Here is a 17,168-nt window from a genome sequence, read left to right on the forward strand (position 1 = left end):
ATCTCACACAAGTGCTGGGAGTGGTGGTACACACCCTTAATCCCAGCACTTGGGAGGTAGAGGCAGGAGGACCACTGTGAAGTTGAGATCAGCTTGGTCTACATAGTGAGTTTCAGGCCAGCTGGGGCTACAAGGCGACCTTGTCAAAAACAAAACAAACAAGCTCACATAACTCTCACATTCAGATAAATGATGGGCTTGTTTGTTTACATCTGAAGGAGATGTGGAAATAATATAAGAATCCTTCAATATTTTCAAAATTCAGCTATTATGTCTTTCAAAAATAGAGAATTTAAATTATTTACAATTTTATGTACAAAACATGCTTTTTCAAATTCAGACATTTAAATTTTGTGCCAAGTATAAGTAAACGAATTAGCTTAGACTTCTGCTCAGGAGAAGGCTGTGTTGTATGGATTCTGACTAGACTGAATTATCAGGAAGACTTGAACAGTCATTTGATCCAAACCTGGTGGTGGTTCCTAAAAGACCAGTCTTGAAAGAGGAGTGCCAGTAAGAATCATTTAATTCTAAGACCATGTTGCTTTGTTAGTGTTGATGGGAAGAGCTGCTGGAGCTAACTAGGTAAGGTTGGGATGTTTTAATTTAGATATGATGTGTTCCCTCAAAAGGCTTCTATGTTGAAGGTTTGGTTCCCAGCAGTGATGCTACTGAGAGGTGATTGGATCATGAGCATGCTAATGTCACCTGTGGATTCATAGCTGAATAGACTCTTAGAACACAGGGCCTGCTTGGAGGAAGTGGGTCACTGAAGGTGTGTCTTGGAATGGTATGTTTTATTTTTAATCCCTTCCTCTCTTGCTCCCTTCTCTCTGACTACAGTGGGATCAGCAGCCCTTTCTGTCACATGTACCTGTTGCCATGATGATATGCCTCCTCATAGGCCAAAAAGCATTGGAACCAGTTGGCCAAAACCTCTGAAATAGCTAAAACAAATTTTTCTTCCTTTAAGTTGTGTGTGTCAGTTTCTTTTCCCCCTACAATGATGACAGGCTGAGTAACATATTGGATAAACCTAGAATATGAAGCTATACTGATATCTATTTTTTCAGAGCATTGAGTTTCTATCCACAGATGGCTATCAGCTTTGACTATTCCAAATGCATTCTTTTAACCTCACGGACTTTGAAAGTCTCAGATTTATGGGTTTGTTGTGACTGCTGTGGTGAAGCCCGTGCAGCGTCTTTCGTGAAAGTGCCTATGTGAGTCCATCGTTTATCTTACCTGAGACTAACTCTCAGGGTTTCTGGCTCCTCTTATCATTTTCTATAAGGCCTGGGTTATAGTTTCTGTAGTGGCTGCTATGGGGCTACAGCCTGGATGTTCTAGGCATAAAATTCTCATAGGTCAAACTTTAATCGGTAGGAGTGGTGGTTAATCTAGCATTAACTTGACTAGATCAAGAAATGCCTAGGTTAGTGCTGGAGAGATGGCTCTGTCATTAAAAGCACTGACTGTTCTTGCAGAGGACTCAGATTCAATTCCCAGCACCCACATAGCAGCTAACAACTATTTGTAACTCCGGTTCCAGGGGAACCCAATACCCTCTTCCGACCTCCATGGGCATTTCATGACACAGGTGCACTTACATACATGCAGACAATACATTCATACACATAAAATAAAAATAACAAATAGAAAATATAAAAAGAAATGCCTGGGTTATTAATGAGACACACCTTTGGATGTGTCTGTGAGGGTGTTTTCAGAGAAGTTTAGCTGAGGAGGGATAATTAAATTAAAATGTGGCACAGCCCAATGGCAAGGGTTCTAGACTAAATAAAAAGGAAAAAAGAGGAGAAATTAAGCTGAGTGTGGTCAGTCCCCCTTTTCTTCTTTTTGGTCCATGGAGATATAAACAAGCATCCCCATGCTCCTGCCACTACAGCCTCAAGCTGTTCCATGCCTTAACTATGGTAAACTATGATAAACTATGTAGGTACTATGATAGACTGTACCTACAAACCATGAATAAAAGCAAATCCTTCCTCCCATAAGTTGCTTCTTGTTAGATATTTGGTCACAGCAATAAGAAAAGACATTAATACAGCAGGAAATGAAAGTAAGGATGTAGCTGGCAAGTGCACTCCTGCTCCATCTTCCCTTCCAATAGACTTTAGAGTAAGAGATTTTCTGCATCGCTTGTCCAGACATGTCCCCCATGGCCAAGTGGGAGCGCCAGCAGGAATATGGCTACCATGGAGCCGGCATGGTTGATGAACTTCCATGCATTTGCTTCCCAGCCTCTGCTTCCCTTAGTTTTTTCTTCTTTCTTGACGCACTGGGGTTGCAGTCTCAATAGTCTTACCTCACACTCATTTTTGACTCAGGAACTCAAAAGAAGCACTAACTATGGACAGCAAGTTGAGTGAGGCACTGATTTCCCGCTTTCTAGTGGCTTGCAATTTAGGTCTAAAAACAGATCCATGAAACATAAACTAAAATCCCAAACTATGTGTGATGACAACTTGCCATCTCATCTTTGAGATCCTCTAAAACATATAGTTGCCTCTAGTTCTGGTGATTTCTTTTTGTGCTAACTGTCCAGACATCCTGATTTGCTTGTAACTTTGCAGAGGACTACTCTGAGGTATTTTTAAGTCCCTCACTTTATGTGGAGGCTAGCATTTTCCCAGGGATTTCAATCACATATTTTCAATGTATTTATGTTTCTATAGGCATTTTGCTTTGGAAAATACACTGTTTCCTTCATGATATCAGTGTATCATAGTTCTTTTCTTCAAAAGCCAAATTATTGTCAGATATTTTTCTGCTTCTCTCAAATGAGATTATACCTATGTTGTTTACCCACACATACTGTCTAGGCCAATTTTTTGCCTGAATTTTTTGAAGTAATTTAGCTGAACTCACAGCCTAGCTAGCTAACTATGAGATACTTTAGTAGGACTTTGGGGGCTGAGACATTAATATTTCTGAATGTAATTACTGAAAATTGCTAAAAATTTGCTTTAGTTGCCTGAAGGAGGGATATAAAACCTGTATGGTAGCTTTTTCTTCATTTTAGGAGGATTGTTTTGTTTTCCTCATATGAACATAAGTATATGACTTAAACATTATAGCCAGCAACTCATCTCAAACTTACAACAAGAATGCTAACTTAGGGCTGGAGAGATGCCTCAGTGGATAAGAGCACTGACTGCTCTTGCAGAGGACCCGGGTTTGATTCCCAGCACCCACATGGTGGCTAACAACTGTCCTTAACTCCAGTTCCAGTTCTAGGGAATGTGATGCCCTCTTCTGACCTCCAGGGGCATTGCATGACATGGATGCACTTATATACATGCAGGCAATACACTCATATACATAAAAAATAATAAAAACATTTTTTATTAAAGTGCAAATTTATTATTTCATGAGGTTTCTGAGGGTCTTTACGTCAGGAGTTGTTTAGCTGGGTAGTTGTCTTTCAAAATCTTTCCCAAGTTTGTAGCTAAGGTGTTGGCCAGATCTAAACCCTTTAGAAGCCTTGACTAGGGCTGAAATATTCACACCTAAAAGTGGCTCCCTCGCCTTGCTTGCAAGTTGATGCTGGTTGTTGGAGGGTTGTTAGCACTTTACCAGCTGAAGTTTTCCATGGGGTTGCTTTGGTATGCTCACAACCATGGTAGATTGTTTCCCCATCATGACTCAAGAGAAAACAAAGATGAAGTGGTGCTATTTGAGGAGATAGCTGTAAAAGTCAAGATGTCATTCCCGCTGCTTTCTATAGGTTACCTGAACCAACCCTGATGTACTGTGGTAGTGGACTATGTGAGTAAGGGCTGGAGTACCAAGACAGAAGACTCACTGGGGAGGCATCTGCAGGCTGGCTACCAGTTAAGGAGTACTAGTTGTTTTTCTTAAAATCCTTTTTAACTGTGGAGTGACCCAAATACTCATGCATCTGGCTGGGATAAAATGTTACTTGTTTCAAATGATGAGCTGAGTAGGGGGACAACATGGGTCTTTGCTGAGATTGATGTCAAGTGGTTTTTCTGCCTCCTGTGCTAGAGAGACTGTTAGAGGAAGATGATCACAAACAAGTAAGGAGAAGTGAGGCTCGTTGGGAAGACTCATCGGGTCAGGTGAAATCTTCAGTTCTTTTCTGTTAAAAGCTTAGCAACTCAAAGTTCCTGCAACCCAATCTTCTGGTAAGGTTTCAACAGAAGTGTCTATGATTCTGCAAAAGGTTCCTGTTCTCACTGGTGTCCACAGTCCACATACCAGGAACAACCATCACGCAACACTGCCCCAAGTCCCACTTTTGCACCAATCTCACTGAGTTTGGGTCCACAGGCTCTGCTTTCTCCATGCTAACTGTGACCATCATAAAATATCACAATCTTTGCCAAATAGATGCTTCAGCTGAAAGAGCCTATTCATTCTTGAGGAGCCAAAGAGAAGCTGGACCAGGGTAGCCATCTCACGGGTAGGCCAGTGGTCCTTTCTGTAGTCCTTGTGCCCTTCTTCATTGCCAGGGCCCTGAGCAGAACCACCAATGTTCAGTCCATCACAGAATCTTCCTGAGAACATGTCCTTTCCATTTTTTAGCTGCCCAGCCCCCTAGGATATCCAAGCAGAAGCGAGACAGTTTAGGCAAAGTTTGGTCTAAAGCCATAATCCCTAAAGAAACATAACTCCCAAAGAAATGTAGAGTAGTTCCTTATCCATACTTCTTTTAAAAAATATTTTACTTATTTTAAATTTTTACTTGTATGACTGTTATCCCTGCATGTATGTAAATGTACCCCTGTCATGCATTGCCCACAGAGGCCAGAAGAGCTGCAGTAGATCCCCTGGAACTGGAGCTACTGACAGCTGTTAGCCACCTTGTGGGTATTGGAAACTGAACCTAGGTCCTCTGCAAGAGCAGTCAGTACTCTTAACTGCTGAGCCATCTCTCCAGCCTCTCATCCATACTTCTAATCAAACCATTTTTTAAGCATGAATTGGGGAACTATATATAAGCTTAGATCCACCTTGTCAGAGAATCTTGCCCTTTCATCCCCAGTTCTAAATAACAGCAAACATTCTTCTCAGTTCTCCCTGCTTCCAATGAGGAGAGGAATATGAATACACTCCTTCCAGCACTTTGAAATGTTAATCCAAGCATACCCACAGTCTTTTACTTTCTTGAGTGAAGGGCATGGTGGGAGAAATCAAGGTCAGGTGCCCAGGTCACAAGAACACATACTCAGTGAGCTTGTTTGCACTATAAATAGTAGCTTTTTGGTACAAAGTTGAGTAAGTCAGTCCAGATTTTGTCTTATTGTAAGTCACTCCTACAGGACATCCTAGAAGATAGCCCTCCCTCATGGTCTCTGAATTTCATGGATCTGTGGTTTGCTGTCTGACATTAATTTAGAGTAAATTTCCAGTTATTGTTTCAAATATTTCTTCTTCCTTATATATCCCCATTATAGACACACACACACATATATATATATATACATGCATATTATATCTTTTATACTTGTCCCACAGTTCCTAGATATTGTGTTCTATATTTTTTCCAGTCTTTTTCTTTGCCTTTTAGTTTTGACAGTTTTTTTTTGACCCCTGGCTTCTCCATGCACACACATTCACATTAACATGCATTCCCACAGGTATACACACATAGACTTGCCTACGCACATGTGTGTGTGCACACGAACACACACACACACACACACACACATACCCCAAACACAAAAAAGTTGGTTCTTTTGAGACAGACTCTCCCTATAGACCAGGCGGGCCTTTATCTCACAGAGATTGGCCTGCTTCTGCCTTCTGAGTGCTGGGATTAAAGATATGCACCACCACACCTGGCAGTTGTTTGGATTTTATGGCCTAAGAGTTGGTTTATCTTGGGTTAATATGCCACAAACACTTGAAAAAAAAAGTATATTTTGCTGCTGTTGAATAGAATATTGTTGATTACATTGTTCAACTATTGATGGTTTTCTGTCTACTAATTTTATCAGTTGTTAAAGAATTAAATTCTTTAGGGGCTGGAGAGATGGCCCAGTGGTTAAGAGCACTGTCTATTCTTGCAGAGGACCCAGGTTCAGTTTCCAGCACCCAGATGGTGGCTATCAACTGTCTAACTCTAGTGCAGGGAATCCAACACCCTCTTATGGCATCCGTGTGCATTGTACAACACAAGTGCACTTACATACATGCAAGTAAAAACTCATACGCATAAAAAGTAAAGATTAATTAATTAAAGAATTCTTTAGTTTTGAAAAGATGCTTTTTATTGCTGTTGGTGTTGTGTTTGGTCTCAAGTAGAGTTTCCCACGCTGGCCTTGACCTTCTGTTCCTTCTGCCTCCACCTCCTAAGGGCTGCAATTACCAGAGAATACCACCATGACTGACAAAAGAGGCTTTTTGGAAGAATTACTCCCCCCCCCCCCCCCGAATAAGATTTCACTTGAAACTATCTCAAAGCAATGTGTTTCTCCTCTTCTAGGAATTTTTCTGTGGTTGCCAAACTCAGGCAAGAACCAATCACTGGTTTCTGTATTCTTAATCTTGAATGCAACTGATTAACCTTCAAGCTGAATGTATATTTATTTATAGCTGCTTCTCCCTCCTCTAGAGTTACATAGTTTGCTAGTTTTTCCCATGCTGCCAAATGTCTTCTGTAGTCAATTGTCAGAGGTAAGACCATTTGTCAACACCTGATGTGTGGCATAGCACAGTTTGATAAGAAATGATCTCAAGTATTAAAAATTCAAGTTGTTCTCTCCTAAGCTCTCAAGAAGTGTTAGTTGTCTGCATGAGGTCATTTGACTCCTGCCAGATTCTCTGCACTCTTGTGATGGCCCTCTTGTGTCACCATATAAAACTGTCATTTGCGTACTGTGTAGTTATTTTACATGTCTGTGTTAATACACATTGCCTAATGACTTGAATCCATTCATTAAGTCTTCTGGGCCAGAGCCCAAGGGAATGTCTAGTTGGCAATTCCTCTGGTATTGCAAATATTATAGTATTTTCTATGATTTTTGCCTCCTAAATATCTTTCAAATTCATCTCTTCCTTTTATTTGTATTTTTTGCCACTGATTTGGTTCAAGTTCTCGTCAAATTTTTCCAATAATTTCTTCCAATAATATGCAAACTAATCTCACCTTCTTTTAATTCATCTTCTGTCTTATTGCTGTCAGACTAATGATTCTAAAATAAGTGCTTAAAGTTCTTATACAGGTCTTTCTGTAGTTACTAGGATCAAATTCAAGCTGTAAGTCACCCCACAGATTTTTTTTCCCCTTCTGACCTCATTTCCAGCATCCTTCCTTCTAAGCTGTTGAAACCATTCTACCTACAATTATAAATTTACACTGTTTAATATCCTATGCTTTGTAGCCCCAGCTGAACTGGAACTTGCTATGTAGCCCAGGCTGACCTCGAACTCACAGAGATCCACCTGTCTCTGCCTCCTGAGTGCTGTGACTAAAGGTGTGTGCCCCCACACCCCGCTCAGCAATTCATTTTTAAGACCCTGACGATGACTCTCTGGACTGCATGAGCGATCCCTTCCATGTTCCATAGCATCTTTTTTGTGCTTCTCTTTAGATGAGATGATGTGTAGTATTGGAGTTTAAGTTGTGGACTCTGGAACCAGAATTGGTGGTTTTAAGTCACTTTTTTTTTCTTAAAGAGTCTCACATAGCCCAGGTTGGCCTCAAACTTGCTACGTAGCCCAGATGTCTAGAATGTCTTCCTCACTCTCCTGTCTTTGTGTCCTGAGTGCTAGTATTACAAGCATGCAGCACCACATGCAGCTTAAATCACATTTCTTTATTGCTATTTGTGTAACCTTTAGCAAGTTTAAAGTTTTTTAATACCTCAGTTTCTATGATTCAAATGATAGTACCTGTCTGGTGATTGCTTTGACTTTATATTGGAGATGTATATGTGAAGTACTTACAATAATGTCAAGCTCAGTGTGAACACTCTGTATATGGTTAGCTTTTCTGAATAATTTTTGATTTTTAAGTTGCTGTACATAAGATTTGAAACCTTTAAAGGGATAAGCTCTGTTTTTGTTTTCTTATCATCTGGTTTAAAGTAGGTATTCAATACACTGCTTAAACATCATACATAAGACAGACTTAGTGGTTCTTTCCTTATTTTCTGCTACTTTCTGATATATTGGGTTCATACAAAACAAACTAGCAGTGTATATAGTAAGTCTTTAAACAATTATAGTAAATGACAGCATATATATTATGTAAGACATTGAATTATTTAGTTCCAAAGTAAGCTTTCCAAACTTAAAAAAAGAATATCTAAGTTTGCTATGTTTTTATAGTTGGGTGATTTGCACTACAAAATCAGCATTGTTCTTGCTTGTTAGTGTGTGACATATCTTATGATAATGTGTATCACTAGTTTCAAATGGCCACAAAATCCATAGTTGTTCAAATTGTTGGCCTAGTACAAAACTTTGTTTCCTATCTTGAGTCTATCCGTATCTTTGTGTTATTAATACTGCTTCAAAATCACATTAATAACAAGCAGGCAGGCTCTTGCCATCTGCATTGCGTATCTCCAAGAAAGGCTAAATGGCATGAGATTTCATTTTGCTACAATATTATCTGACAATCCACAAGGCATCATCCATTTCTAGGTTAATATGTTTTTATTCAATAAGTGTGCAATCAGCTTGAGGCTAACTGCGTTGTGAGGTAGTCCGTAATCTCTGGATGTCTGTATTAGAATTAAGTTTGAGTATGAATGATAATAACTCAAAATAATACTGGCTTAAATAAGTTAAATTTTCTCTTACATCAACATAGGCAGCCATGGGCTGGAAGGCAGTTCAATAATAAGAGAGCAGTGTGCTTTCCATCTTGGTGTGCTGCCATCCTAATTATACAGGGTTCAATTCCTAGTTTAAAATAACGGCTCCAGCTTCAGTATTCACATCTTCAGTCAGCCAGTAGGAAACAGGAAACTCATGGAAAAAGAGCATTTGGCTACTGTTTAAGGACACTTCTGGAAAAGTTGTATGCACCTTCTATTCACCAGAATTTCTGTATGGAGTCCTACCTAGTTCAAAAAGAGACTTGGAAATATAGTCTTTGCCTGAGTGATCATGTTTGCAGCTAAAATCATGGATCCTATTTCTGGAAGAAGGGAGTAAATGCATGTTAGAAGACCAATGCAAATTATTTTGTCTTTACCCTTGAATTGTCTTGGGCTAATAGGGTTTAAGACCGAAATGCTTCATTAAAACAAAACAAAACAAAACAAAATAAAACAAATAAAAAAAAAACCCCTATTGGCTGAGGATTGTAGCTCATGCTTCAAAGCACTAGACCAATCCCCAGTATTTTATAAACTGGATATGGTATTGTATGATGCCTATAATGCCTATACTCAGGAAGTAGAGGCTGGAAGATCAGTTCAGAGTCATTCTCCAAAAAGCTTAAGGCTGGCCTGGGATGGTGAAACCCTATTTCAAACAAACAAACAAACAAACAAACAAACAAACAAATCCAAGCCCTGTTGATGTAAAAAGATTCAGTTCCATGAGGTTAAAATGAGATTCTTTTAAATTTGAGATAGCATGAGATTCTTTTAAATTTGAGGTGATATATTGATTTTTTGAATTGACTCCAAAATGTTTTTTAAAACTGTTAATGCTGCTGGAGAGATGGCTTGGTGATTAAGAACACTGGCTGTTCTTGCAGAAGACCTGGGTTTGAATCCCAGCACCCACATGGCAGCTAACAACTGTCCATAACTCCAGATCCCAGGGGATCCGACAGCCTCTTCTGACCTCCTCGGGCATTGCACGACATGGGTGCACTTACCTACATGCAGGCAGTACACTCATACACATAAAATAAAAATAATAAATGAAATTGAAGAAAAAGAAAACTGTTAATGCTACAAGTAATTTTTTTTCAGAAAAGAATAATAAAAAATGTGACATATAAGGCACAGGCAGTAGGAGATGAACAAATCTGATACAATCAAAATTACAGACTTTTGTTTTTCAAAGAATACTGTCAACAGAATGAGAAGGAGGTATTGGAGAAAAACATTTGTGTATCATACATCTGAGAAGGAAAAACTGTAGTTCTTATCAAGAAAAAAACCCCAAACAGCCAGATTTTAAAAGCGGGCAAAGTATTTGAGTAGGCATTTCTCCAAAGAAATAGCTAATAAGCACATGAAAAGACTCTCAACATTATTGATCACTAGAGAAACGGAAATCAGGGGTTGGAGACATGGCAGTTTGTGCATCACCTCCATGAGGTGCTAGTTCAGTTTCCAGCATTTACATGGAAGCTCACCATCATTTGTAACACCAGCTCCAGGGTATTCAATGTCCTCTTCTGGCCTCCTAGTGCACAACACACACATGGTGCATGTACATAAATGCAAACTAAATACTCATACACATAAAATATAAATAAACCCTCAAGGAAAAAGAAAAAGAAATGGAAATAAAAAATCACAAGGAGTTACCATTATACCCACTAAGAGGGCATTTTGTATTTATTTATAAAACCAGTAAATAAGAGTTGTTGAGAGGTGGAGGAATCTTTGTGCACCCACTGCTGGGAATGTGAAGGATGTGGCTGCTATGAAAAATGGTGTGGTAGTTCCTCAAACAATTAAAAATAACATTACCATAAAATTTAGTGATTTCATTTTTTTAATTACATTTATTTATTTTCATGTATGTGTGAACATGCGAAGGTCAGAGGTCAACTTGCAGGAGTCAATTCTCTCCTTCTACCATGTGGGACCTAGGGATTAAACTCAGGTTATCAGGCCTTTACCCACTGGGCCATATCATCTGCCCCAGTTTCACTTTAAGAATATGCTCCACAGCATTGGAAGCAGAGCCATTGACAGATATTAGCATATCATGTTCAGAGCAGTACTATTCACAATAGCTAATAGATGGAAGCAACACAATCATTCATCAATAAATGAGTAGACTAAAAGTGTTATATACATACAAAGGAATATTGTCTAATCCTAAAAAGAAGGAAATTCTGATATGTACTACAACACAGATGAGCCTTGGAGACATTATGCTAAGTGATAAATGAGTTATAAAAAGACGAATATGTATGACTTCACTTACAGGTGGTACCCAGAAGAATCAAATTCATGGAGACTAAAAGTAGGTGGGGTTGTTGGGGTCTGGGAGAGAAGAGAATGGGGAACTATTGTTTAATGGGTAATAGGTTCTAGAGATGGTGGTGGTGATGGTTGTATAACAGTGTATGTATATTTACTGCAACTAAGCTGTGTAATTAAAAATGGTTCCTGCCAGACATGGTGGCACATGCCTTTGATCCCAGCACTTGGGAGGCAGATATCTGTGAGATCAAAGCCAACCTGGTCTACATAGTGAGTTTCAGACCAACTGAGGCAACAGGGAGACCCAGTCTCAAAAAAAAAAAAAAGGCTAAACTTGTATTTCTTAAAATACTTTATTGCTTTTATTTTATATGTATGAGTGTATCGCCTGCATGTAAGTGCACCCATGTCATGCAATGCTTGTAGAGGTCAGAAGAGGGTGTCAGATTCCCTGGAATTGGAGTTATGGATGGTTGTTAGCTGCCATGTGGGTGTTGGGAATCAAATCTGAGTCTTCTGCAAGAGCAGTCAGTACTCTTAACCACTGAGTCATCTCTCCAGCCCCCTAAACTTGCATATTTTATGTAACATAATTTTATAATAAAATGGTTTAAATATTCTAACAGTAGGCATATTTTGCACACGTGCATTTGCATAATCAGACTTGAAAACAATTCTAATTTGAGATTTTTTCCTCCAAGAATAATGATCTTATTTTAAAATTCTATTCTCTTAAAAATATTTTTATTATTTTATTGTATGTGTATGAATGTATTGCCTACACATAGGTAAATACACCCATGTTGTACAGTGCCCATGAAGGTCAGAAGAGGGGGTCAGATTCCTTGGGACTGAAGTTACAGATGGTTGTTAGCTGCCATGTGGGTGCTGGGAATTGAACCTGGGTCCTGTGCAAGAACAGCCAGTGCTCTTAACCACTGAGCCATTTCTCCAGCCCCTGAAATTCTATTCTTTTAAAATGCTTTAAAACATACACCGAAGTGGAGAGTAACATCAAACTCCTTTCACCCAAGGTCAATACTCCAGTTTATAAGAAAAATTTCTATGCTTAGACCATTGCCTTAATCATTGAATGCCATTTGCATTTACTTTCCTTGTCCCAGTGATTTGAAAAGTCAACTACAACCTTTTTCTATGTGGGAAAGAACTAAACCAGCAACTTAGAAAACCTCTGCAAGCTCTGAAAAGTAGGCATTGTGTAAATTGGCACTTGGCAAACTTTTTCTTCTAGGTAGTGAATACAGTCTTTCTGAAAAATGCATTAAGTTGATTTAGTTGTCAGGTGGTTCTTTTAAAAAGTAATTAATGTATTTATTTTTATGTATCTCTTCTGTTGTCAGGTGGTTTGTTGTTGTACAAACATCAGAGGTTGCACTAAACAAGCTCAGATGATATGGCCTACTGCTCTTGGGCTCTGCACCTGTAAGGAACTTTACAAGAAACCCTGCAGGCTGCTCTAACACAAAGGTAAATGTGCTTACATAAATGTAGAAAAACACGGTAAAGCTGGGCATGGTGGAGCAGGCCTTTAATCCTAGTACTTGGGAGGTAGAGGCAGGCAGATCTTTGTGAATTCAAGGCCAGCCTGGTCTACATAGTGAGTTCCAGGATAGCTGGGGCTACAAGGAGACCCTGTCTCAAGAAGACAGAAAAAAAAAAAAAAAGAAAGAGAAAAGATAAACACAGTAAAAACATTAGGCACAGTAAAAAACATTAGGAATAGGAGTTATTCAGCTGCACTGGGGCCTGCTATCACAAATGGATTTTGTGGGGCTTAAGTTCGATGGGCAGGGTGTTGATCATGTATCAAATACTATCTTAGCTATTGTCACAACTCTCGTTATTATAGCAGCATTATTTATATTAGTAAAAACAGAAACCAGCCTAAACTTCTGTCAAGAGAAGATGCATAATAAACTCAGTTATGGAATCTGATGTTGCATGGGGGTGAAAAATAATTGCAGTTGGGCTGGAGAGATGGCTCAGAGGTTGAGAACACTGGTTGTTCTTGCAGAAGACCCGGGTTCAAATCCCAGCACCCACATGGCAGCTAACAACTGTCCGTAACTCCAGTTCCAGGGGATCTGATGGCCTCTTCTGTCCTCCATTGGCATTGCACGACATGGGTGCACTTACCTACATGCAGGCAATACATGCATATACATAAAATAAAAACAATAAAATATATTAAAAAAGAAAACTAATTGCAGCTATAGATACCAGCAGGTCTGAATTGTAGAAATATAATGTAAAGAGAAAAACGAGGCACAGAAGAACACATGTAATATGATACCATGTTGTAAAATAAGCAAAATTCAACTGCTGGTTTAGATACATATATAGGTAGCAAAAGCACAAAGAAAATAAAAGGGTGGGGGTAAGGAACCCTCAGGATAGTAGATGAGGAGATGGGATTGGGAAAGAGCTTCAGAACCTTTGTAAAGCTCTGAAACTTAATTGGGTGGGAAGTTGTGGGGGGTCTTTATGCTATAACCATTAGCTGTTTACCTCAGTGAATAAATCTTTAGGTTAAGAATCACATGGACATCAACTGGGATAGCTGAAAGGCAGGAAATAAGAATTAAAACAAAAAGGAAATAGTTAATATGTTTGCTTTATAAAATGCTTTTATATTATTTAAAAAATTATATGTATGTGTGTGGGTATGTGCATGTGAATACAGGTACCCACAGAAGCCAGAAGAGGGCAATGGATCCTCTAGAACTGGAGTTGTAGATGGTGTGAGCCACTTGATGTGGATGCTGAGAACCTAACTTGGGTCCTCTGCAATAACAGTAAGTGCTCTTAACAGCTGAGCCATCTTGCCAACTCCCTAAATACTTTATGATGAAAATTTATCGGTGCTGGTACACTTTTGACTAAAATATTTGTCTTCCTAAATTCGAAGTCAGTGCAACCTGCTGGTCAAATAGCTGGATCCAATAATCCTGTACAGGAGCTAGGGATGTAGCGCTGTGGGTGACGTACCTGTTTAGTATGCACAAAGTTAGGGGTTCAATCCCTAGCACCATATAAACCAGGGATGGGTGGCATACATGTGTAATCCCAGCACTTAAGATTGTAGAGGGAGGAGCAGGAGTTCAGGGTAATCTTGGAACACATGAGTCCTTGTCTCAAAAAAAAAAAAAAAAAAATCCTAACCGTAGTTAACAATATCTTAAAGATACTAACGTTTTATTTATGCACCAAGCTTTGCACATCCATAGGAAAAAGAAAGTTTCTGGCCAGTGTCAGTGTTATAGTCTGGGATCCACAAATGCCCCAAACAGACAAACAGACAGGTGAGTCTGGAGAAAGAAAGATTTATTATGGCTGGGCTACACGGCCAGGCTACACTCTTTTCTAAAGGGTCCGAGTACAGCACTGAGCCTAAACACTCTGGCTCTTTTTATATTGATCATGTTGCTAGTCAAGCAAGCAGAACACAGAAGCCAATCACTGAGTGTTAAGCTTGAGCAAACATTATCAAGGAAATACCTAAGAAAATACAATTTTCCAATTTTCCTTCCAACCCCCCCACCTGCATGGAACTAGCTTCCTCCTCTTTCATAAACTGACATTATCAATTTTACTGTTATTCTACTTTGTCTTTACCGGTCACAAAGCTCCCTCTAGGGGGGTTTTGTATCTTAGGAACTTCTAAATGTTGTGGGATACTTTTTGTAAAGAGAAACTATAATCAGGACTGAAAAGTTTAGGTTCCCAAACATACAGGTGGAGAGTCCCCTAAATAATTTCTATTCTATTAAGCAACAATTACTATTTTGCCGAGTATAACCTACAGAAGCCATAAATCAGCAGTTAGCAGGAACTCTAGGACGCTCTGACATGTTCCCAAGACAACTAGGGTCCAGCTTGCATATATTCCCATATCCTGGGCCAACTGCCTGATAATTTCAGAGACCAGAGTCAGCCTAAACTTTAACATGGCATAGCTATGGTCAAGAAGGTGCCCTATTACAAAAGTTTCTGGCCAGTGTCAGGAAAATCTAAATGGTCAAATAGTTAAAATAGCAGGATAGTTTATCTCTTGAGATAAGAGAATTAGGAAAATACCAGGAAATCCCACTATGTTACAAAAATATTACAAAAAGAGAGTGAATACAACATTGAGGTGTTGACAGTTTGATTTACTTTCCCCAAGTTTCAATTAGGCTAGTACATGGAGTTTAAGAGTGGAAAAATCTGTGGACTGCTTCATTTCCAAAAGCCACTGCAAACTCAGCTAGTTTCCTTGGCAACAGCTGATACACGGCCTCCTCGAGATCTTCAAGGGTGAGGGTACAGCGATTTCTGGAATACATCACGTGGCAGGCTTTCGTAGCAATTCTTTCAAAGAGGTCGTTGATCAGGATGTTCAAGATGTCCACAGTGCGAGCTGATATGTGTCTCTGGGGAACGACTTCCTTCATGACCCTCTTTATGTAGAGGAAGTAATTTCTATGGCCAAAATTGATGCTGGAGCAACGCAATTGTTTTCTGAAGGCTGGGCTTAGGTATCCTTTGCAGTATTTGTACTTTTTGATGATGGATTTGGCCATTGTAGGTGTTGTTTTCCTCCTCAGGAATGGAGACGAGAAGGGTCTGAGAATGAGGGTGGCTCTCCTACTTATAGTGACGTGTCACAGTCACCCTGCTTCTCTCTGATTGGTAGTTACTTATCCTGTGTCACAAACACTTAGTAACAGCACTGACTTGCTGCTAAGGACAAACCTATACATAGCCACTCTCAGGTTTCCCGAGGCAAGAGAGGGGAAGGGTAGCTGAAGTAATGAAGCCAACTTCAAGTAGAAGAGTATTCAAGTGTTCTGCTTTGTTTCATAGTTGTCCTCTATTCAATTTAGTTTAATTTAATTTAATATCTATACAATTTAATCATTTTTGGAAAAAAACTCATCAAATTATTGGTTGGTATAACAATTTTAAAGGAAAAATTTCCATAAGCCTTATATGGAGGTCATTGTTTATAAAAACATGCATAAGTTCATTTAATAATCAATGAATAATTAAACAAGCCATTACAAATACCAAAGTGATTGTTTTGTAATAAAAATAACTTATTAATCTTGTTTTGAGATTGGAACCTTTGGGCTTGGTAAGATGGCTCAGTGGGTAAAGGTCCTTGCTGCCAAGCCAGATTGGACAATATAAGTTGAATCCCTGGGATTCACATGATAGAAGGAGAAAAACAACTCCCAAAAGTTGTCCTTACACACACACACACACACACACACACACACACACACACACACACGAAAAAACAAAAAAGAATGGGTGTAGGAATGACTTTTGAAATATGGATATAATCTGAATAAAGACTTTTACCTAACCATGAAACAAAATAAGAATTGGTGTAGGAATGACTTTTGTAATATGGATATAATCTGACTAAAGACTTTTACCTAACCTTGTAACCCAAAAGTTACTATTTAAACAAGCTCTCTCTTGGGGCCAGGGCATATGACCTTAATCCCTCAGGACCCTTCCTTGCCCTCCATCCAAGATAGTGTATGAATGCTTTACATATCAAAGTGCTGAAAGCAGTGTGCTTTTCTCATTGCAAACAATAGAGAAATTGAGAAACATCTGTTTGTAACTGTGCATGTGATATCCTAGGTCTAGGAATCAATGGGCAAGATTCTCTGATAAAATAAGTGTGCGATATTTTGTTTCAATAACAGAATGAGCAAAGCCTTTGCTTGGGAGAATAGTTCTGAGAGGCATCTGAAGGAACAGGTGCTCAGCAGTTTGGGTTTACTCTTGTCTTTAAATAGATGCTGAGTCAGGCTGTTTCTTTATTAAGGCATAACCGTAATGTGGCTTAGAAATGCTTCAAATTTGAGACCTTTATTTTTATTTATTTATTTGCTTATTTTTTAATTATTTATTTAATAACCACATAATTAGAAGAAGCATTTCATTACAACAGCATTGACATATTCAATAACAATTTCCAGAGCATCTCTTTCAAAATTGGCTGTAAATTTTTAGGTTTACAGTTGACAGTTG

At 38.9% G+C, this 17,168-nt stretch overlaps 2 protein-coding genes across 2 annotated transcripts in view; one reads left to right on the forward strand and one right to left on the reverse strand.

The window, feature by feature from the left end:
• The window catches only part of Znf366 (zinc finger protein 366), a 390,083-nt gene that overhangs the window by 54,652 nt on the left and 318,263 nt on the right, over window positions 1-17,168 (forward strand). The window contains exon 3 of the mRNA XM_029566146.1: window positions 12,479-12,605. The gene's annotated coding sequence lies outside the window, so the exon portion shown is untranslated. The remainder of the gene's footprint in view (window positions 1-12,478; window positions 12,606-17,168) is intronic.
• Window positions 15,329-15,700, reverse strand: LOC103738460 (histone H2B subacrosomal variant-like). The gene has a single exon (XM_008838472.1). It carries the CDS (start codon window positions 15,698-15,700, stop codon window positions 15,329-15,331), a length of 372 nt encoding a protein of 123 aa, XP_008836694.1.

The sequence above is a fragment of the Nannospalax galili genome, unplaced genomic scaffold (genome assembly GCF_000622305.1).
Source record: "Nannospalax galili isolate Female #2095 unplaced genomic scaffold, S.galili_v1.0 scaffold898, whole genome shotgun sequence".
Classification (NCBI taxonomy): Eukaryota; Metazoa; Chordata; class Mammalia; order Rodentia; family Spalacidae; genus Nannospalax; species Nannospalax galili.

Coding starts and splice junctions, on each gene's coding strand:
- LOC103738460 (XM_008838472.1), bottom strand. CDS start 15,700: ATGGCCAAATCCATCATCAAAAAGTACAAATACTGCAAAGGATACCTA.